This window comes from Larimichthys crocea, chromosome XIX (assembly GCF_000972845.2).
Source record: "Larimichthys crocea isolate SSNF chromosome XIX, L_crocea_2.0, whole genome shotgun sequence".
In the NCBI taxonomy this organism is placed as follows: Eukaryota; Metazoa; Chordata; class Actinopteri; family Sciaenidae; genus Larimichthys; species Larimichthys crocea.
In genome coordinates, this window is record NC_040029.1 from 5,464,351 (window position 1) to 5,486,467 (window position 22,117).

The 22,117-nt window shown below is 42.8% G+C and overlaps 3 protein-coding genes across 17 annotated transcripts in view; 1 reads left to right on the top strand and 2 right to left on the bottom strand.

Moving 5' to 3' along the window:
* LOC104939945 (peripheral plasma membrane protein CASK) overlaps nt 1-11,061 on the bottom strand; it is a 37,221-nt gene extending 26,160 nt beyond the window's left edge. For 12 of the 13 annotated variants that reach the window (XM_019266832.2, XM_019266824.2, XM_019266831.2 and 9 more), the window contains exons 1-2: nt 10,522-10,721; nt 183-295 (exon numbers count right to left, since the gene is read on the bottom strand). In XM_019266832.2, coding sequence (XP_019122377.1) covers nt 183-295; nt 10,522-10,586 — 178 coding nt within the window. In that variant the 5' untranslated portion in view covers nt 10,587-10,721. Of the gene's footprint in view, nt 1-182; nt 296-10,521; nt 10,722-10,862 lie in introns of those variants that run through there. The other variant, XM_019266820.2, reaches the window with a different exon arrangement.
* A 3,749-nt stretch (nt 11,062-14,810) lies between these two features.
* cenpl (centromere protein L) lies at nt 14,811-17,018 on the top strand. Its single transcript, XM_010754161.3, has 5 exons — nt 14,811-14,917; nt 15,390-15,564; nt 15,643-15,897; nt 15,975-16,553; nt 16,637-17,018. Exons 1-5 carry the CDS (start codon nt 14,898-14,900, stop codon nt 16,709-16,711), a joined length of 1,104 nt encoding a protein of 367 aa, XP_010752463.3. The 5' UTR covers nt 14,811-14,897; the 3' UTR covers nt 16,712-17,018.
* Nucleotides 17,019-17,884: 866 nt separating this feature from the next.
* LOC104937845 (FUN14 domain-containing protein 1) lies at nt 17,885-21,988 on the bottom strand. Of its 3 annotated transcripts, none has more exons than XM_019266815.2 (5): nt 21,910-21,988; nt 20,773-20,941; nt 20,594-20,669; nt 19,570-19,698; nt 17,885-19,201 (listed from the first exon to the last, which is right to left on the bottom strand). In XM_019266815.2, the coding sequence occupies exons 1-5, from the start codon at nt 21,932-21,934 to the stop codon at nt 19,124-19,126; spliced, it is 477 nt and encodes a 158-aa protein (XP_019122360.1). In that variant the 5' UTR covers nt 21,935-21,988; the 3' UTR covers nt 17,885-19,123. The 3 variants fall into 3 exon arrangements, with proteins under 3 accessions (XP_019122360.1, XP_019122358.1, XP_019122359.1); XM_019266813.2 differs by having other exon boundaries at nt 19,564-19,698; XM_019266814.2 differs by having other exon boundaries at nt 19,564-19,698; nt 20,773-20,938; nt 21,910-21,987.
* Nucleotides 21,989-22,117: the final 129 nt, after the last annotated feature.

Here is a 22,117-nt window from a genome sequence, read left to right on the forward strand (position 1 = left end):
AGCTCTAGAAATTGGCAACCGCAAGTTGTTTTCATTTTAAAAAACACAACTTCATCTCTTTTTAGGGCCAAATATGTGACATTTGTGGCTTTGATTGAGCACGACTAAACATCAGAAAGAAAAACAAATAGACCAAAAAGACTTAATTGCGGCCTTCAAACCAGGTCTGCTGTAATTCTCACCTTCTGTGCTGAGGCCAGGGCTGGAGGTGAAGCTGGCCACATCGACGATCTTTACGGCAAACTGCTGCCCCGTGTCCCTGTTGATGCAGCGCCTCACCACGCTGAAGGGACCCCTGCAACACACAAACATAAATGATGAGTTAGTCACAGACACCTACAAAAAAAAAATAAACACACATCTGAAACATTTTTCAGCAGAAACACATGTACACAACCCGACACACACCAGACCAGCCTGGTGACATAGTGCCAATTTTGAGAATACACTGGCTTTTACAGAGCGTGGCGAGCTCCGCGTCGTAGCCTCTGTGCTCGAGCCAGTGGGAATTATAGAGCAGCGGCGTGCAGCACAGCTGTAAAAGCTAAAATAAAAAGCTTTATTACAGAGACCTGAGCAAGGGTGGCCTTCCCTTCAAGGTTTATTTCAGGGCAAAGGAGTTGTAAGGTTCCTGATATAACTGCAATGGGGGCAGACATATGGAAGCTGTAAGCCGTTTTCTTCTGCACTCTCTCCAATAGGATAGGCAAGTGAATCTCAAGAGTCTGTATGAAAAAGGTGAACAAGGTAGTCCAGACACAGGTGTTCTTGCAGGTATAATCCCATAAAATAAAAATGTTAACATGTTATTTATTGGAAATAAACAAACTGCAACATGAGATTTTTTTTTTTTTAGGGTGGGCCACCCAAACAGATTTGCCACCACCCTGAACGTTTGTTTTTTTCATTTCTGTTGTAATTACAGTGTTTCATCTCTTCTTTTTTTTCCTTTAAAAAAAAAAAAAAAAAAAAAGAAGTCTGTCTGGAAATGCAGTTTTAAAAAAGATGAGGGGTTTATAAACAGAACAGTGTATAAATATGTGAGAGCACAGACTGGGGAAAATGACTTTCCTAATCCTTCCTGTCAGAAGTTAGGTTGTGGCAGCGAGTGTTTTTCGACATATCAGAGCCTTGCAATTAAAGCCACAACTAATCAGACATCATATATTGATTTTTCAGTAAATTAGTCAATCATTTATCCAACGTGAACAAACAATGACTTTCACTTTGAACTAGCCAGCTAGTACAGTCAGGAAGTAGCAGGTCTGATCTGCTACTATTGACCCTGTTAAAGCTGTTATTATAAACACTTCTTGTACGAATTTCAAAATTAAAAAGCCCTACGGCGTTCCGATGGACAGAATCCCTTCAATTCTTAATGAGGCTTTTATTTTGAAAGATTTACAGGAATCTGGAAAACTTGCTGAGCTGTGCGACACAATGATAACATTTGGTATCGCCATTATTATGCGTTACCCTTACATTAGACATTCTACCACTATGTGCACACATTAAGTGGCATGATCTATAACGCATGTTATGTCATTAGTCTCACACATGTATGTGATAACTCTCTCTCATTATGACAAAGCACAAGGCGTGAGATTAAATCTGTTACGTAGCGGTGGGAAAAGACACAATAAAAGCCGAGACGTTCTCACATTTTCTGTCTCCGAGCCCACTGAGAGTTACGCGCAAACACACACACCCCTGCCGTGTTACAGCTGTCTCCACATCTCCCGAGTCTACAATCCTCAGAGGCGGAACCAATGCTGCTGGAGACACACACCCCCACTCATATGTACACACACTAAAACCCACACACACTATAAACACCCAATTTGCTATGCTATGCAAAGCTGGCGTTGGTTTAACTGAATTAGCAAACGAACTTCCCTGACCGTGTTGGTGTCAAGCCGCAGGAGCCGCAGCTGATTGGCTCTCACATCTGCTGTAATGATTAACCCGTGCAAACAAAACGCGTTCGCGCTTTGGCCTGAGAGAACCGTAAAAAAAACGAAAAAAAAACACCACCTTGTTCCCTCCGGTGTTCACAGGAATCCTGCTGGCAATCCCGCCACCACGCTGACCTTTGCCCTCCTGGGTTGACGTGCTGTAGCAGATGTGGTTCCCATTTAAAAAAAACAAAAGGAGGTGTGATGCAGCTACAGATGCCCCCTCCCCATTCTGACCTTACATCAGCTTCAGATGTGTGTTTCACCAGTGAGTCAAGTCAGGGATACAAATGATGCAGCGAGGCCATCTTGGCACTGATCTAATGTGTGTCAATAAAACTCATTACAGCCATTAAGCAATGAGGTGAGGTTGGGTGAACCTGCCAGATTTTATGCATCAAGCCCATTTGTAGTCCTGGCTATCAATTCAAGGGAGAATCAATTCCCAAAAGGGAGGAGGGGGGATGTTTAATTTTATAAATTAGAATGCGATTCATCTCTTTATGTGGAATAAAAAAGCAACGCGTGGCCGTTCAGCCTTGTACAGTAGCTCTTATGGAGGCATTTATAACAGAGCCAGTATGTGGAAGAGAGAGAGAGGGTGTGTGATTGTGAGGAAGTGGTGAGGCCGCATGCCATACTGACATCACTGCAGCTGTGCTGAGTGGGCTCATGCAAAAAACGCCCACGCATGGCTCACATCCGACAGCGGCAGTCGCCAAACATCAGCTCAGAGTGGCAATCTTTACAGACTCCACCTCGGCATAAATCAAAGACTGCACGTCAGGGTGCTTTTTTAACAACCGCGCTGGCCACGAGCCAAATATCCTCTCAGGTTTTCTCTCCTTTCCAAAGCAGGGATGGGACACATCTGTAGCTGCAGCCCTGACATCGCCAGCACCGCTCTCCTGAGAGAGACCGTCTTTTGCTTAAAGCAGCATTTTGCTCTTTAGCTGTGGCAAGCAGCTAGCATAATTCAACTCGGTTTAGCCCATGTCCAAAAATAGTGAGGGGAGAGAGGGAAGTGTTTGCACAGCTGTGAAATGCACCAGCGTCGTTCGAGTTCCTCAGGTAAGGCAAACTGTCGGCGCCTTGCCCGAGCCAAGAAAGTTGCGTCTCGCCCGGTCAGGCGTTGTGCACGTTGTCATCAGCGGCGTGCAGTGACGAACCGACACACCGGTGGTTTTCTGCACACCATCATTTGGGAGTGTTTTCTGAAAGAGCTCACTACGACACCATAATGATTAACAACAAGACGCGTGCAGATATATCTCCCAGCTGCAGTTTCATGCGGTGTACTTTAGGATTTCAGAGCTTTGAAAAAAATATATATGTATGTTATGTGTGGCCAGGTAGTGGGAGTGTTTCTTCTTTTTGGGGCTGCTGTCCTCCCTCGTTGTTCCTTCCTCCACAGTCAATTTGATAATCAGGGATGGATTAAAGAGGAGGAGGAGGGAGGCCGCAGTAGCAGGGGAAGGATTTCTTTTCTTTCTTTTAAGCTGAGTTAACCCGTTTCTTTTTTTTTCTTTTTACTCTGTCTGTGATGGCAGAGTTTTCTTATTTTAGTCTGAGTTGAAGTTTTGTGTTTGTTTTTCCTTTGTTACTCACATCTTAGCTGCTGTGTGCTTTGTTACCGGTGTGATTACATTGTGCCTGTAAAAATGGATTTTAAAATTTGTGTGATAGGGACGCCCATCTGAGGAGGAACACATTGAGCAATTGCATGCAGTCTTTGATAGACGCCAATGTGACGCTCAATCTTGCTAAATGTGAATTTGGTCGAGCTGTAGTCACCTATTTGGGGAAAATTGTGGGTCGTGGGCAGGTTAAACCAATTCAGTCCAAAGTTGAGGCCATTCTGTGGTTTCGTGCTCCGTCCTCCAGGCACCAGTTGCGCCGCTTTTTGGGGGATGGTGGGGCATTATCGCGACTCCCCTAACTGACCTCCTCAGCCCAAATAGGCGTTATCATTGGTCTGAGAGCTGCCGGGGTGCGTTTGACTGTATTAAAGGCTTGATGACTCATGCGCCGCTGCTTGCCGCTCCACAATTTTGATCGGCCGTTTAAGCTGTCTGTGGATGCAAAGCGATGCAGGGGCAGTCTTACTCCAGCAGGGAGATGATGGTGTGGAGCACCCAGTTTTTTATTTCTCAAAGAAATGTAACCACCATCAGCGGGTGTATTCCACCATCGAGAAAGACGCCCTGTCTCTTGTGTTGGCACTGAAACACTTTGAGGTTCATGTGGGCTCCACTGGTGCACCCACAGAAGTGTTTACGGACCACAACCCTCTTGTTTTTGTTCATCAGATGAAAAACTCTGAATCAAAGATTGATGCGTTGGGCACATTAAAAGGCACTAGAAATGTCCTGGCTGGTAGTTTTGGTGATGTGTGAATCTCCCCCATTATTCACCATCTTAGGGTGGATGTGTGGCCAGGTAATGGGAGTGTTTCTTTCTTTTTGGGGCTGCAGAGTTTCCTTATTTTAGTTTGTTATTGTAGTTTGAGTTGGAGACCTCCGGTAGTCCAGTTTTTTCGTTTTGTGTTAGGTTAGGCCTGTTTTTCCCTAGTTAGTGGGGAAGTGTAGGGTGGGACAGCCCACAGCGTGGCCCTGTGTTTCCCTCTCTTTTGTTTCTTTCGGCCGGGGTCTCCATCTCTTTTTGGTTCATTACTTTATGGGTTAATTTTCTGTTCTTCCCTAGTGGCAACTTATCAATAAAGAATCTTTTGCAAACTTTGAAACTTTTGTGTGGTGTCCTTTTATATGTTATGGTCTCATTGAGCCAGCATCAAGTTAAACATTAATTTAATTTTATGAGGCCGTAACACACACACACATATATAGCTGAATGAGTGGCACAAAAGAAATTTCAAGAGAAGGCTTCGAGGATAAGTGTGTTTTGCCCCGCTGCCCGAACTGAGCGCAAGTGAGAAAGCTGTTAATTTTACAAGTTCAACAAAGTTCAGTGCTGTTCCACTGTGGGCTGTGAATCTCAAAGCAACAATAATCCAGAGTGCTCCCTTATGCAAATCAAGAGAAACAAGCCTTTGAATATTAGCGGGGGAAATTAACATTCCAGGTTGCAAACTGAAATTCAGAGCAAAAATACCCTCCGGAGCTGGGAGAAAATCCTTTTCGTCTGCATAAGCCAGAAGAGGATCCAGGTCTGTACAAACAACCCTGAAGAGTCTGGCCTAGTCTGAAAGAACTTTACAACCATCCATTCATAACTATCGATCTGCTGTGTGGGCAGCTTAAAGGCGCATTTTCTGTGCTCTAAGTGGGAGAAAACAATTAAAAAGGCTATACTATAGAGGCCAGGCGTGGTTTATAAAAAGGCTGCTCCACGTACTGCAACCATATCACAGTAAACACATTCTAACAGTTTGAGCCAAAGGCAAGCCGAAAACAACCTGAGACAACATTAGTTTTTAACGACGCGACCATTACTCTCTCTCGACATCTTCCTCTACCAAACAGATGGGAAGATGACACATTCAATAACGTGATACTTTATTGATCCCAGCAGGAGTTCAGTGTCATGCTTCGGGACACTTCAGCTCAGCTGGATGCTCGCCAAGCTGGAGGATGGTGGGTGGGGGGGCTTCAACCCGCACTTCTCCGGCTGAATGACGCCCTCTCAAATCACTTTTACATAAATGAGAGCGCGGAATAGGAGAGCGATATCGTCATGCAAACCAAATTGGCACACGCGCCCGACTACGGCCAAATAAACCGAGGACAAGATCTGCTGCCTGCTGTTACAAATGATTGCAATATAAACTAGAGCTGCACAATTAATCAAAATATTACTGAAATCACAATGTGTTGCAATAATGCAATATCATTTGGCTAAAAAGCTCAAATATGTGACAAAACAGCAGAATAATGAAGTACTTTGGAAATGCTCCGGCCGACAAATGTTTTGTACAGACCAAAACAAAATCACTAAATGAATATTTGGTCAAAAATGACCATTCCCACTAATACTGAATCTACCCTAATCTGCAAGTGTACCAAATAAACCAGTTCAAGTAAACAATTGCTTAAAAATTGATCAGCAACAATTTTATTATCATATTGATTGATAAATGCTTTGAAAAAAAGTGTGCGGGGCGGTCGGTAGCGAATTGGGTTAAGCGGCCGCCCCATGTGTGAAGGCTATAGTCCTCGCTGCAGCTGGCCCCGGTTCGAATCCCACATCGGACGGCTAATTTACTGCGTGTCTCTGCCCCCTGCTTCCTGTCTATCTTCAGCTGTACTATCAATAAAGGCATAAAAGGCCAAAAAAAATGTGTGTAGGATTTACTGATGTCTAGTAATGTTGTCGCAAATCCTGGCCACTCGCCCTCCCATTCCAAATGTGAAATAAAAACTATGACCGCTAAAAAATGATTTTAAGGTAACAAAAACATCATGATTCTTATTTTAAGGCCATGAAAACATGGTGATGAGTATTATTCTGTAAACTGAGGCCTCTAAATCTTACACAATAGACCTTTCAGTGATTTATAAAGCAGATGTTTCCAGTTCCAGCTCCTAATATGACGATTTGCATCATCATCTTTTAACTCACCCTTTTTTTTGAAGTTTGGACTGTTGGTCAACTTGGTTTTGAGAAGTGATTATGGCCATTCTTTTCCATCACATCTGACAAATCAGTGAACCTGATAAGAGCCATATCAAGCTAAAAAGGGTGACATTAAATATTTCCTGATTGGCCGTGCCTTATCTAATTTGCTGGTTAAACGAGAAGCATAGATAAGGCACAGTTGAAGCTTCCTGCAGCATGGCACTTTGTGTTGTATGCTAAAGGTTGCAACAACAAAAAAAAAAAACTTTCATTAATCCTCTAAAAAATAAAAAGTCTAAAAACAATCAAGGAAAAATGGGAGATTTAAATGTCCAAGCAATTTAATTATTCAAAGCAGAATAAGCCAGAGGACTGATCACTTCATTGGTTTAGAGTGAGTTGCACATCTCAATATTCGTGGCTCTAATTAGCACCCGAGGGCTGAAATAAAGAGCACTGTGACTCCAGTAGTGTTCTTCAACAACCTCAGTCCTATTTAAACCGAATCATTACAGACAGAAATGGATTCAGTTGCTTCGGCGCTTTGCAAAACACGCCTTTGCAAGGCCTCGTGGTTAGTGCAGCGTGTTCGCGTCCCATCATCTCCACATATTGACTATATAAACTCCAAACAATGAGAACAAAATGAAGCAGGCTGCCTACGCCTGTTCAGCTCGTGTCGTCTTTCACCGCGGTTAATCCAGTCACAAGTGGAGTTGACACCTGACCTGTCTGATCTTCCTCTATTGAAGTATAGTATAACCACAGGCTGGGGGGGGCGGTGGAGGAACATTTACATGCATGAGCTGTAAGAATCACAAAGTCCATGCGTCTCTGGCTACATAAGACATATGCAGCTCTCGCTGTTGCCATGCAACTATGAGCCCTGATGAATCAGGGGTCCGACTTGGTAAAAGTTCAAATATTTTGACTTTTTGTTCTCTGGCTCCCAGTTCTGAAACCTTGCTAAGCTCTCAGTGATGCCAGGAACGTGGAAAAAAAGAAGCTTGGCGAAAGATAATGAGAAGAAAGGAGGCAGCACTGAAAGGAGAGGATCCCACTGGACAATGAGCCGGTGTCAGTACTTCCCTTAAACGCTGTCTGAACTCGATGCTATTACAAAGACTTGAAAAGGCGCATCCAGAAGACACTGAAAGGAAATTAAAAAAGGGAAAAGAACATAACTTCAAACAAAAAAAAAAAATGAAATGACTAACCGTCTTCCGGCAGAAATCACCCTGAACATTTACTCCAATCACAATCCCAGTTTAGAGGAGATGATTACTGGACGGTGGTGGCGTCCCCCAACGCCCTCAATCCCACCCAGCCGGGCTGCTCCTCCCCGACACAAGCCGATCAGAGACAATAACAGACGACTTCTCTGAGCAACAATAGAGGTCGGAAGGCCGGATAATAGGGTTTATGTACAAGTTTGAAAAGGAGCCGAGGTCAAAGGTCAAGGGAGAGTTCACTCAATAATGTGAGACCATCACCATGACAACTCTTCCGTTACACGACAGGACTGATTAGGGATTAATCTTTTCGCCCACTTCTAATTATAGTACTTTGTAATCAGGGTGCCCTGATCAGACACCATCAGAACCAGCGTATCACCTCCAAATCTTTCACATTGTTTGGACATTTCTGAACTGAAACCAGTCTCAGATTCAGTGAGAGAAAAGTCAGTGGAAACAACACTTCCTGAGTTTCATTAAAATGGTGGAAGAACATGAAAAACAAAACTAATGGAAGCCCGGAGGAGGTCTTCACGGACACACTGTTGCCAATCCATTTCGTCCGAACAAATGGCTAAATTATCATCCTGCCTTCGATCCATTTTGTGCGGAGATAAATCAGGCTACCCCCCTATGTGCTAAAATGGCCTTCTTTCTGTTACAAAACACACTTTGGCTTTAAAAAAAAAAAAAAAAAAAAAAAAAAAGCAGAGCAGGAATATCCTCCAACCAGAAACAGATAACGTGGAATAAAGTTTTTGTGATGGTTTCCCGTGGCGATGAAGCGTTTCCGCTTTAGATTTTAATTAATTAACGTCCTCGGGTTTCAGCTGTCTGCCATGTCGTCCACTCCCTCCTGTAGTGCTGACAGTGAAACACAGGGTTAAAGACAAAGTGCGAGATGGCAGAGAGTGCTGCAGTCAATGTCTGCTGGCATTATTTATATCCTTTTCGCCTCAGGGCCATCCCATTCCCAACTCCACTTGTCTCACATTGATCCACCTCTGCCTCCCTTCCCCTCCCACCTTGAGAGCTGTGGAAAAATGATCCTTCCCTTCTTCCTGCAACACATCCCATGACGCCGGGACGCAACGCACTTGATCCATCAGCCGCAGTTTCACAAAGGAACCGGCAGGATGAGAGGGATATTCGGGTCTTTTTCGGTGACATAAATGTGCCACCTCGCTTACGATGTGCTCCACACTACTGTTCGCTCATGCATTACTTTTCTACTGACCTGTGTAGACCATACTAGAAGTACTTGCAAATACTGTATTTGTTTTTGGCTTCCGGGAGCACAGACTGGTTGGAGGTTGCTCCATCTTGGCTATAAAATTAGCCGTTACAAATGTGATGTACAGATACTGCCATGCAGGTTGATGATTGCTCAAAGATACGGCTGCAGCTGACAATCCTAGTCATGATGGATTAATCTGTCAATCATTTCTTGATTAAATCAATGAGCTATTTAAAACATGTTATTTATAAAATGATGAAAAATATTGATCACTGGTTCCCAAAGTGGCATCCTCAGATTTCCTTTTTGTCTTTTTCGCCCGACGACATTCAGTCTACTGTCAGAGGACGAAAGAAACGGGAAAATATTCACGTTTAAGAAGCTGAAATCTGAATATTTGGACGTTTTATCTTAAAATATTACTCAAAACAATGGCGATTGCTTCAATAGCTGACAAGTGATCGATGCAGCTCTGCTGAAAAGACGTCCTGTCAAAGCTTTTCTGCTTGTAACTCCGCTCATCTGACAGCTACGGTGGATTAAAACAAACGATTAGAAAAAAAAGAAAATGCTGTTCGACTGAAAGGGAGCGCAAAGTATATTAAAACTCTTCATTCATCATTCATGACCGTGGATTCAAAAGAATCTCCCCACTTGTCTGTATTTACTACTCTAGTTGATTTATATTGTCAAGTTAAAGCACACAAACTTATAGATGCACTGTTTCCGGACCGACTCTCACCAGTAGCTTCCCTGTATTGGTTAATGGGTCTCCAAGGTAGTGGTCCTGAACCGACCGTCAATTAGTAACCAAGGCAACAGGAAGTCTCAGGATAAAGGACAGAGCCTGAGGGTCTGGAGAGAGTGTGTGCCTCTTTACCCTAGAACAAACTTAATGGACCCTCAGACCTCCAGTAAGCGGAGCTCGCAGGGGGGAGGGGACTGACTGGTAGCCCGGGACTGTGATGGGCCTGTCAGCCTCGAGGAGCCATCTCTGACCACACACACACACAAGTAACATGCACGCCGGGGCGATCACGTTGAACTTTTCTCATCCCAAGGTTTTTACCCGCCTCTGTCAGTCTCCTGGTCTACACGAAGACACCTTCAACGAGCCTGTGACTGTGACACAGGTATGTCAAACAGAGGGATTAGGAGAAGGAAAATCCTGTCTGCGGACATCTGAGAAGATTCTTCCACATGGCTTGAGTTTCAAACCTAGTCTAGCAGCCAAGAATGAACGCCATGCAGTTCAGGCGTATGCTCTGCTTTACAGTACATTTAATAATAATTAAAAAAAAGGTGGAAGGACTGTACTACTCCACCTGTAATCAAAGAACACATCCTGCATGGAGGTCATAATGATAAAAGTTAAACATCTCTGGACTTTAGGGTGGGTGGATCATCCTCTTTTCACCAACCTAGTGAACTTTCCCCTTGGAAAAACCTGTGGGCCTTTAAAACCAGCTGCACTATGTGTGTGTGTCACACTATACAGTCAAATATAAAGCACACTTACTTGCCAATCACCTCGCACAGCTCGTAGACATCCTCGAACAGCACGTCGTCGTCCGCCATGGTCATGCAGGTAAAACGAGGATGCTCTCCTCGAGGTATCCCACCCAACACGGGTTTAGGATTTACTGATTTAAAAAAAAAAAATTACTTTAAAGTGGAGTGCACACTCCTTTTTTTTTTGTTTGTTTTTTTGTAATTTAAACCCCTACTCCGACAATGTCAGTGACAGGGAAGGTGAAAGAAATAAAAATAAAAAATAAAAACACACTGGAGAGTCCAAGTTAGCCGCGGCTAGCCACATTAGCTGGCGGCCGAAGGCTGTCACTCCGCGGCCGGCCCCACCTTCACTTGGGCTGCTTGCTCCTTCTCCCTCCTCCCTTTCCTCCGGTAAAGCTGGCTAGCCTGCGAGCTAGCTTCAATAGTAACCACAGACCGGACCCCAGGGCGTGGAGATCTCCTCGCTGAGAAATAACACCACTCTCTGCATACAGGACTCCCCCTTCCTCCTTCTCCACCTCCTTCTTCTCTCTGTAGCAGCCACGGACACTTCCACTGAAGATGCTCCCTTCGCCGCAAGCTAACCGGGGGGCGGGCGGGAGGTGGCGGCGGCGGCGGCGGCGAGGGGGGGGGATTAACCGTTGAAAAACGGTTAGCTTAACCGTCGATGGAATAACCGGTTTCGTCCGTTATTGCGCCCGTGCACACCCAAAGTGTTATCCCACCGAAAACGTAATGTGGCCGCGATGTGTTTCAGCTTCCCGAGCCCGAATGGAAGACCTTCGCATGCATTGTCGACGACCGCACGGTTGTATACACCGTGTGTGTGTGTGCACCGCGAATACGTGAAATTATATCCCAACACCGCCGACCCCCTTTTTTTCGTCCACCGTCGCTCCCGTTCGTCCAACGCTGACTTTAGATGCTTGGCTTGGCTGGCTGGCTTTGACTGGCTGTTCCTCAGACTTCCAGAAATGCCAGGCTCCTCCCTTTTCTAGTCCAGGAAACTGGTCCGGCCAGAGCCAAAATGGCACCAGGATCATAGGGAGCCTTAGGTTTGTGTTTTTAACGCTTGAGCCAAGATGGCGTCCGGTGGGGGTCCGATTTAGGCGCAGTTTCCTAATCTCCTTCCAAAACGGGTTGCATCCAGTGTGTCCCGCGCAAGCGTCGAACATCAAAACCCCCATCACCTTACGTCAGCCTTTCCCCCCTTCTTATCTCCATCCTTTTTAACATGCAGTAATGATGTATTCTCCACCCATCACTGCTGGTTTCATGATTTTTTTTAAAATAATGCATTTTCTTATATGCAATATATATAAAGACTGACATTTCCAGTGATTCCCAAATCCCCATGGGTCCGCAGGGAGGTTCCCCAGCACAATAAAGGACAGTAATGACACAGGTGATTGTGATTGTATCTAAAAACGCTCCCCACTGGAGTTTATGCATGATTATCCAGCAAATCTCGAGCCTTTTTTTCCTCTAAACAAATGTGTAACATGTGGGCCAAAGATCACTGGAGAACCATGTTAGAGGCGATTAGTGTGTTATAATGTCAGGATTAAGTCGACTCACTTTCATGTAATCTTTCTGCAGGTGGCAGGTGGAGGGGACGCAGGTGGAATTTTCTCAGGTGTGGGGCGAGACGAGACCTGGGATGTGTTAGTTACGCCCCCTAATGGTGCTCAAAGGAATCATTATACCTCCCCACTGCTCCATTTTGAACATCCATGATGGAGTGCAGATGCAAACATGAATAAAGTCACTCTGTTATAGAGCTTTCTCACCTTATTTGTCATGAATAATAAGCATTTCTTACACCAAAATATACAAATAAACAGTATCATTCAATTTAATAAAGTGCCCAAAACTGTTGCCTATTAGGGGGATTCGATTTTCTACTAATTACAAACATACACCTTTTATTATATTTAACAAAATGTCAAATACTATTTTGCAGGAGTGATTGAATTTAAAGTTTTATTATAATTTAATAACAACATCTCTCTAGAACAAACTACTGCTTTGATAATAGTCCTGGATATTGAGGACAAATCAGTCAGATCTCCCTCCATTGGCCATCAGAGACAAAATATATATTTATTTTTTAAAGTTAGAGATGAGTAAAAGAAGTTCCCTGAAGCAGAAAGGTGGACTCATCCATGCAGACGAGGATAAACAAAGACATCTGGTGCCACAAGAGTGCGCTGTTCTCTGATGGCACCCTCTGCAGTTTCCATGGCGCTGCATCCTTTCTGCTCGCACATCATCTGCGAACATCCCCCATTGGTTGAAGCCCCACCAGCAGCTACCGATAATCCGATTGGCTGTTGATGTGGTCATCATACTTGGATGTATGTATGCATGCATGTGCTATTGAACGGTCCTTCATTCTGCACACAGATATTTGCAGGTAAATATGCAGACGTAGATGCACGCATACACAAGAGCTCACCTTAATAAACAAGTAAGGGCAAAGTGGAAGACTATGGGGATGATAAATATGGAGGAAAGTGTGTGCTGGAGAGAAAAGAAAAGACATGTGGAGGGGGAAAAAAATGAAAGGGCGCAGTTTCCATGGTAACAGGGAGGGGAATGGTTTTGGTGGTTGCTCGTGAAACTGGCAGCGAGTGCTGCACACACACACACACACACACACACACCATTACGCACACTCGTTTTTGTCACGTAGGACGTTGTATTGACATACATTCATTCCTCTGAGACTTCCCCAAACCTTAACCACAACCACCGGATACCTTACCGCATCCCTCGACCTGAACTTAACCCCTTTAACAAAAAAAAAACAAGGAAGGTGTAATACAAATACATTTAATGATGTGTCCTCCAACTTTACCTCCATTCATTTATCTATCTATCTATCTAATGTTTTCATCCCGTCTACACTAGTTGGAGTCCTGATGGTCCTACTTTAGTCTGTGTATGTGTCTATATAATATTCACTGACTGCAAAAGGTTGTTCAGTTTCACAAAACGTATTATACAAGGCTGGTGATGCATGAAATAATGAAATTGATTTTAAATTATTATTATTGCTATTATATTATTTATAATAGTAAATCATAGTATTTGATTTATTTTGATTTGTGTATCTGCACATTTAATGATGTGTCCTCCAACTTTCATTCATTCATTCATTCATTCATTCATTCATTCATTCATTTATCTAATGTTTTCATCCCTTCGTACACGGTAGGCTGTGCGGCGACACACACCCACACACACACACCAACACACACACACACACACACACCCACACACCACCACACACACACTAAATTATTATTATTAATTATTATATATTATTATTATTATTTATTTTATTATTATTATTATATTATTTATAATAGTAAATCATAGTATTTGATTTATTTTGATTGTGTATCTGCACATTTAATGATGTGTCCTCCAACTTTACCTTCATTCATTCATTCATTCATTTATTCATTCATTATCTAATGTTTTCATCCCTTCTACACTTTAGTCTGTGCTCTACACACCCACACACCACCACACCACCACACACACACACACACACACACACACACTAAATTATTATTATTACTATATATTATTTATAATAGTAAATCATAGTATTTGATTTATTTTGATTTGTGTATCTGCACATTTATGATGTGTCTCCAACTTTACATTCATTCATTCTTCATTCATTCATTTATCTATGTTTTCATCCCTTCTACACTTAGTCTGTGCTGCTACACACACACACACACACACACACACACACACACACACACACCACACACACACACTAAATTATTTATTACAATTATATTATTATAAATAGTAAATCATAGTATTTGATTTATTTTGATTTGTGTATCTGCACATTTAATGATGTGTCCTCCAACTTTACCTTCATTCATTCATTCATTCATTCATTCATTCATTTATCTAATGTTTTCATCCCTTCTACACTTTAGTCTGTGCAGCTACGCGCGCGCACACACACATACACACACACACACACACACACACACACACACACTAAATTATTATTACAATTATAATATTTATAATAGTAATTCATAGTGTTTGATTTATTTAAAAGTGTTTTTGAACGTTGTATTATAATAATAAAATCATGTAGATTTTTTAAATAATTAAATATTCATTAAATATTTTAGTATCTGTGTGATTATTCTGCCCTATCTTGCTTTTCTCTGTATTTAATTTATGTATTTTATTCATTAATTTTCTAAATAAATAAATAAATAAACCGCACTTCCTGTTTGGATCGCTGTGATTGGCTGACGCTTACCGCGCAGACTCATTGCAGAGCGCGATGTTCAAATTTGTTTCCGGCCTCAGTGTGTTCGGTCGGTCGGTGCAGACATGGAGCGACACGACAGCAGGTAAAAAAAAACTCGTGTTTATTAATTTACTCCGCTGTAAAAACACTTATTTTTGCAGCCTAATAGCTTTTCACGACAAGAGAAACGGCGCTAGTTTGCACACGGTGTCCTTTTAGCCACCGTACTTACCGCTCCGGTTGTTATGAAGGGGACTGCCACGCCAAATTACATTCAGTAATCGAGTAGTTTAGTGTTGACCTGTGTTTCATGACATGTACTCGTGTGCTAGAGTGATAAACTCGACGTTTTATGACTCATTTGTGTCCATATTTCAATTCGGCATCTATCCTACAACCATGGGAGCACTGTGTTGGGTCAAAATTGCACATTTTGTCCTCGTAGTCTCACAATGGTCTTCCTCCAAAATAGAGGCTTTGTGTTTAGGTCTACTGCGGTTAGAGTCTAGATATATAGAGCAATGTGAGGACTAAGAGGAAGCTGATGTGATGATCTGTGTGTGTGTGTTTTCCAGCACTGCAAGGACTCCCACCAACAGCCTTGTCGTCAAGAGGAGGACCAAAAGCAGGAGCTACCGGCAGTCGTACCAGAGCTGCTTCGGTGCTGGTTCACGACTCGGCTTAACTCCGGCGCTGACGGCGCGGAGGTTCAACACCAGCAGGAGAGCTCCAAAGTCACGCAATATCACAGTGAGTCACAGTCTCCGCGTTTCATCCCAGTGATCGTATGTAATCCATACTAACTTCTTGTTTTACCCCCAATCGAAGGACAAGGTGAACGCAGAGCAGCTGGCCTTACTGGTGAAGACTGAGTGGCAGCTGTCGTACGTGACTCCCCTCTATCGGTTCAGACACACCCAGCTGAAGAGCTACTCCAGGCAGCTGTCTGCGTTCATCGCCGCGGAGAAGCAGCAAGGTCTGGCGGTGGAGGTGGAGGGACCGCAGGGCGGCGTCAGGGTCTCCTTCTCTGTGGTGCAGGGGATGGTCGAGGCGGTCGATGATGCAGAGACTGTCCTCATACAGGTAAGAACAAGATTCCTGAAGAGGCCTCGTGGGTCCTGTGTGAGGCTTTCTAACCGTTCTCTTCCTCCCCGACACAGATCCATTCAAAGCCTCTGTTTGCCAGGCAGGACGAGCCTCAGAAGTCTGTATGGAGCGGCTGGCTGACCTGCATCAACGGCAACCCCGATTACCTGCACTCCCTTCCAGAGGACTTCGTCTGCCTGCCGCTATTCTGCAGCAGCGGGCCCGAGAATCTCACCACAGTGGTCAAATCCTGGTTCCAGCAGAACTTCGACTGCTACTTTGGCCCCCTGGAGATCAGCCACACAAGCCTGCAGTGGCTCGTGGCATTATGGACCAACTGTCACACCGAGTCCAGCATCCAGCACCTGAAAATGATTTGGACTCTTCCGGTGGCGCCGCCGCTGCAGATCACCTACACGGTTAACCCGCAAGATGCCTGGGAGCTGTGGAGCAGCGTGAGAAAGAATCCTCAGGAGGAGAATAAAGCAGGGAAGGAAGTGGAGGAGGACAGTATTGACATTGAGGAGGTGATGAGCTTCATCCAGATGCTGAAGAGCCACTTTTACAGACACTTCAGGCTGGATCTGTCAGCGGGGAGCCTGAACCAGGTCTCCACAGCACTGGGCTCAGCCAAGTACAGCGGCAGGATAAAGGTACAGAGTCTTTTAACACACACAGCCACAAATATATTAAAAAAATTAAATATAATTGTACTAATTTTCACTTTTTGCTTCAGATCTCCAACAGCAAATACATGATCACCACCCTGACGCTACTGACAGAATGCGCCCTCCTGAAAATGCCGATCTGAGTGGCAGAAAACACCTCCAGGAAATCCAGGACTACAATCACTGCATTCATTTGTTAAAAAAAGGACTCGACATGCAGCTTTGCGTCGCCGGCATTTTCTTGGAAAATGTGACTTTTTTTTTCTCTCTCTCTCTTTTATACTTTTTTAAAAGCATGAAACAGAAAGGTTTTTTTTCACAATATTCTTTGCTACTTTTCTCCAAATCCATCCAGCATCTAAACACGACTGTGTTGTCCTAATTATGATGAGTGTGGAAGAAGACATTCCAGTGTTCATAGTTTACCGCCGGGATACTCAATTTGCTTTTGACCAGGGACCACTTGCATGTTTTGACTTGTGATTGTGCAGGAACTCTCATCATCAAATGCATACAGCAACTGTCATTTGGCAAATTCTATAGGACTGACATGAGGTGACGAAACAGGGGCAAATTCATCTGTCCGATTTGTCCTCAGTCTTAGTCGCAGCGGCCCCTCTGCAGGTCAGGTGTGGGTGAACTTTTTGTGCATCGCACATATCGCTGATAAATACATGCTTCCCAAGTCACAGCCATTGTACATGTTGAACATTTATTAACCGGTATTACCAAACAAAAGCAATCCCCATCTGAATTTTATTTTTATTGTAAATTTATAAGTGGTCAGAGGGCCTTAAGTTGAGTATCACTGGTTTACTCTTGTAAATACTACACTGTACATAGATTCTTGTCTTGTTTCTATATTTTTGTCCATCATAGTTGTAAATAAAAGCAGAAAAAGCACGCAGTGTGGTGAACAGTTTAAACAGTGAACTCTTCTAAGCAGCTGTGGGGTGAGGTTTGTTGTGTCTGTGAACAAGAATTCATACAAAGCCTTGAAGGTTTTCAATGTTTGAATGATGTGGATTCTGCTGCATAAGGGGTATAAATTAGTTTCTACATTTTAAACATCAGATTCAAGGGCTTTCCAGACCCAAATCCATCAGATTTAAAGGACCCATCATGGCACAGATCAAGCTTCAATACTGCATGAACAGTGAGAATTAGCAGCTTTACAGAAGCTCAGACAGTGTGAACACTGAGTGAGTGATGCTACATTAAGACAAGAGAAAAGGCTAAAAACTTTAATGGCCTGTGTGTGTGGCAACCATCTTCCCAACTTCACCCCCCCAAAAAAAAACACATTTATACTTGAGTGTTATTCCAAACATAATCAGGCAGCTTTATTATATAACAACCAAATCCATCCAACTGAGGTAACAAAATAACATTAAATAGAAAAAATGATAGACGTCGGAAACATAACTGAATATTGCACTGTTAGAAAAAGGCAAAAAAAACAAAACACAAAATAAGCAACTTGTGATCAACTTAAGTGGACTCGTGCGTGCGGATGTCCTATCTGGATAATTAATGTGAGGACACGACTCGGCGGCATCGCTGTCGTGTTATTGCTACACTGACACTACTTAAACGCACAATGACAATAGCGAGGGCGTAGGAGTCACCGTTTCTGCTCCATTATGCTCCTTAATGACAGGAGCGCTGACTCTTTTGGTGTCTGGCTTGTTGATGGTGGTAATTAGGGGTAACAGCAGCAGAGAGTCTCATCCTGTCATTACAGGGCATTGTAGAGCTGTGGAGGGTTATTGGAATAAAAGGATCTGTATTTGTGAACGTTTAATTTATACTAATGATATGTGTTGTATATCAATAATTCCTGCTCAGAGTGGAAAAATAACTTTGTTTCACCCCTCCCAGTCTGTGTGGCAAACTTTAAAAACTGGATCGCTCACATGCTTAAACAGCACAGAAGCTCTCCAAACTTCACAGCTACATAAAAAACTCCTAACACTAGACCAGGGAGGTGGTGTTAACTTCCCACTCTGCTGCCTTCCGTGTTGTTTATATAATAATATACAGCTCTGAAAAAGGGGGGGGGTTTGACTATATTTACAAAGACGCCCACACATGCCAGCTTCTAACAATCTGAGATCAGCATCCGCCTGGCAAAAATATGTGAGGGGATGGACAATCTAGACTCAGATCAGTGTTGGAAAAAGCAACGGGGAAGCTGTGCGAGTTTGTGCGGCAGCGTGACGTACTCAGCAGTTTGGCAAAAAAAATTAAATAAAATCCATTACGAATCCCACAGAAGAAAGTCTTCACAGTAAAATCCTCCCAGTAGGAAATAATAAGCGAGGATTGATTTAAAACAAAAGGGGGGAAGGCGTCGGTTACACAGCAAACACCACTGTCACAACAGATCATGCTTTAATGTTGAACCCACTCTCCCCCTTTGCTGTTCAGTTTGTTAAAAAGGTGAATCAATGCACACAAGGGGAGGTAAACAATGGAGAGGAAAGTGACCTATGTAGTGATGTGGTTCACAGTATGAGGAGGTAGCGGCGTGCGCGCGCTGGGGGGGGCAGCTTTTATGAGGCCAGACCCAGAAAGAAGCCGCCGACGAAGCCGCTGGACAAGACGATGTTCCGTTTGATGAAGTCGGTGGCCTGCGGAGGAAGGGGGAGTCGAATAAGAGCTCAGAAGCAGTGTACTGTGTATTCTGGATTAGGAAATGGAAAATTAACTTCTGATAAGTGCAATATCTCAGATGAACCCAAAATGTGCCAGCTCCCTCAAGCCTGCTGTGTCACAGTTAGTGGGTGTAGTATTGCTAATGATCCACTAGAGGGCACTGTTGGTTTGTGGATAAATAAAGAAATAAACCTCCCCACGAAACCCAAATTATCTAAGTAAAAGTCATTTAATTCCAATTAATTACATGTCAGAGGTATGTCGGGTTTAATATTCATTGGATCATTAAAAATAAGCAAAAGCGTGAAATAAAAAAAGCAAGCTTTGTTACAGGTACCTTTACCTCCTCAATGAACGTGTTTATTTCTGGGGCGGCTTTGTTCGCCTTCTTCTTCAGGTGCTTCTTCGCTTTGTTCACGTCCTTCTCCACCTTCTTCCAGTCCACCTGCACGTAGCCGCTGTGATTGGCAATCTGCGGGCGGGTGGGTGGGGAAGAAAAGAGTCTAGTATTCAGAACCAATCCTGAGCAGATCGTTTAGAAATATTAAAATCAGAATTAGGAAACACAAACGTCACATGCTTTCCTGGCTAATGAGTAACCTTTGCCTACTGAGTGCTTATCTATTTTTTTCCTGTGCTTTATTGTATCGCTGCCTGGCGGTTTTATGGTGAGACAGAATCTGTGTTTTATTGAGGACCATCTGAAACAAATTCCCTTTCCGCAATTAAAATAAAAAATCATGACGCAGATGATTCTATCTTTGTAATAAAACCTTTCAGAAGGTAACGCCATTCTTTGAGTCATTACCGGGGGACTATGAAGCATCTACCAATATTTAAATAATGTATTCACAGAACATTTGGTACAGGAAGATATTTTTCTAGCCTTGGTGAAAACAGCTGATTTTGGAGAATGAACCAACTTAAATTATCGTTTCACTGAGTGAACAAAAAAAAAGCTGTAATCGATTTATCTATTTGCTTTCTGGGTGCAGAGATTTGTCTTTAATTGAGACGTGAAACCTCGGTAAAACAAAAAAATTAAAAACGCAGATGGATACAACACTGTGAAAATACCATAAACCGCATCTGAATGACTGCTTTATGTGTTTGGACTGGTGTAAATCCACTTCTAAAACTGTTACAAGAATGTTTTGGAAGAGGAAAAGGCAAAATAATAATGCGGATCGCAACACCCAATGAGCATCCAGATGGCACACAATGCTAGTCTTTCTGCTCTAGAAAGAAGACCAGCTGAGCATTATATTAACTTGTCAAAATGTGGATCTTACAAAAGGATGGACTTTTTTTTAACCACTTAGAGACAATGTAGACATGTTAAACTGGGGGTGTTATGGTAGTCTTGCCTGTAAAAGAAGGAACCCTCCTCCGACAGCGGTAGCAGCTATTTTCCCAACTCTCTGGAAGAGGTAACCTGCACACCTGTATGTGTGGAGAGGAGGAGGTCTATTACACATGTGCCTTATGAATGGCAGCTAGATCTTTTCACATAATCTGTTTCCGAATGAATGAATGAATGGCGTACCATCCGGTCACCCCTCCCATCATGATCTGGGTGGCCACGGAATGCTTCTCAGCAATGGGGCCGGAGTTGCTCCCGAACACCCTGCTCCACCACTGGTGTCTCCGGGCATATTCTGTCAGGTCCACGACCTCGTAAACCTCGTCATCACTCTCTGGGTCGTCCTGACCTGCTATGAGACAAGGACAAAAGATTAGATTAGATTAGATTAGATATACTTTATTCATCCCACCACAGGGAAATTTAAAATTTACTTGTTACAGCAGCAGAGGAAAGTGTAGCATACATTACAGAATTAGAAAAAAGTAGAAAAGGCAAACCTGAAAAACAACCTTCAAAACAGACAGGTACTGAGGATAAAAGTGGCATGATATATAAAAAGAGTATTGTAATGTAAAGTGAGCATAGTGTGAGAAATATTGCAAAGAAAGTGACCATGATACAAATAATAATATTATTGCAAGAGTAGTGACCATAATATAAATAATATTACAAAAGTAAGTGACCATGATACAAATAATAATAATATTGCAAGTGTAGTGACCATAATATAAATATATTACAAAAGAAAGTGACCATGATACAAATAATAATATTGTTGCAAGAGTAGTGACCATAATATAAATAATATTACAAAAGTAAGTGACCATGATACAAATAATAATAATATTGCAAGAGTAGTGACCATAATATAAATAATATTACAAAAGTAAGTGACCATGATACAAATAATAATATTGTTGCAAGAGTAGTGACCATAATATAAATAATATACAAAAGTAAGTGACCATGATATAAAGGAATAAAACTGCAATGAGACATGACAGGAGACTACAACATGATCAGGTGGTGCAGGTTTGTAAAGTCGGACATTATAAACCTAAACCTACATATAATGATTTATAGACATATTTCCATTGTTCAAACCTCTAAGAGGGGTTCATCCCGGGGCTCTGGGGGCTTCTTGATTATTCTATGCAAGGACAATAACAGTGCGCACTATGGGCTTTCTTTTTTGGACTGAGGTCTAAGCCCGCATCCATGTGTGTTTGGTCTTTGTTGGGGGAAAATAGTGCAAATTTTTTTTATATAAATAAGAGAAATAACGCCGCATGCCCTCACAACAAAAACAAAACCAACCTTCCCTGTGATCCACCGTCGCCATTTTGGAGAAACCTTGGTTATGTCACCCAGGATGTTGACAAAAGCTAAACCCCGCCCCACCGATGATGCTTTTTGCCACGTCAGTCGAAATTATTTAATCTGGCTTGATTAGGCTCAGCAATTTTTATTTTTTTTTTTTTGGGGGGGGGACAAAAAATGCTTTGCAACTTTTACTTATTTATAT

Excerpts from the sequence above, each read along its gene's own strand:
- LOC104937845 (XM_019266813.2), bottom strand. The coding sequence starts at position 21,934 with ATGGCGACGGTGGATCACAGGGAAG. Across the intron at positions 20,670-20,772 it reads ATGGGAGGGGTGACCGGATG|GTGTGCAGGTTACCTCTTCC; the intron begins GTACGCCATTCA and ends CCACACATACAG. Across the intron at positions 19,202-19,563 it reads CGTTCATTGAGGAGGTAAAG|GCCACCGACTTCATCAAACG; the intron begins GTACCTGTAACA and ends CTTCCTCCGCAG.
- cenpl (XM_010754161.3), top strand. The coding sequence starts at position 14,898 with ATGGAGCGACACGACAGCAG. Across the intron at positions 15,898-15,974 it reads CAGAGACTGTCCTCATACAG|ATCCATTCAAAGCCTCTGTT; the intron begins GTAAGAACAAGA and ends TCCCCGACACAG. Across the intron at positions 16,554-16,636 it reads AGTACAGCGGCAGGATAAAG|ATCTCCAACAGCAAATACAT; the intron begins GTACAGAGTCTT and ends TTTTTGCTTCAG.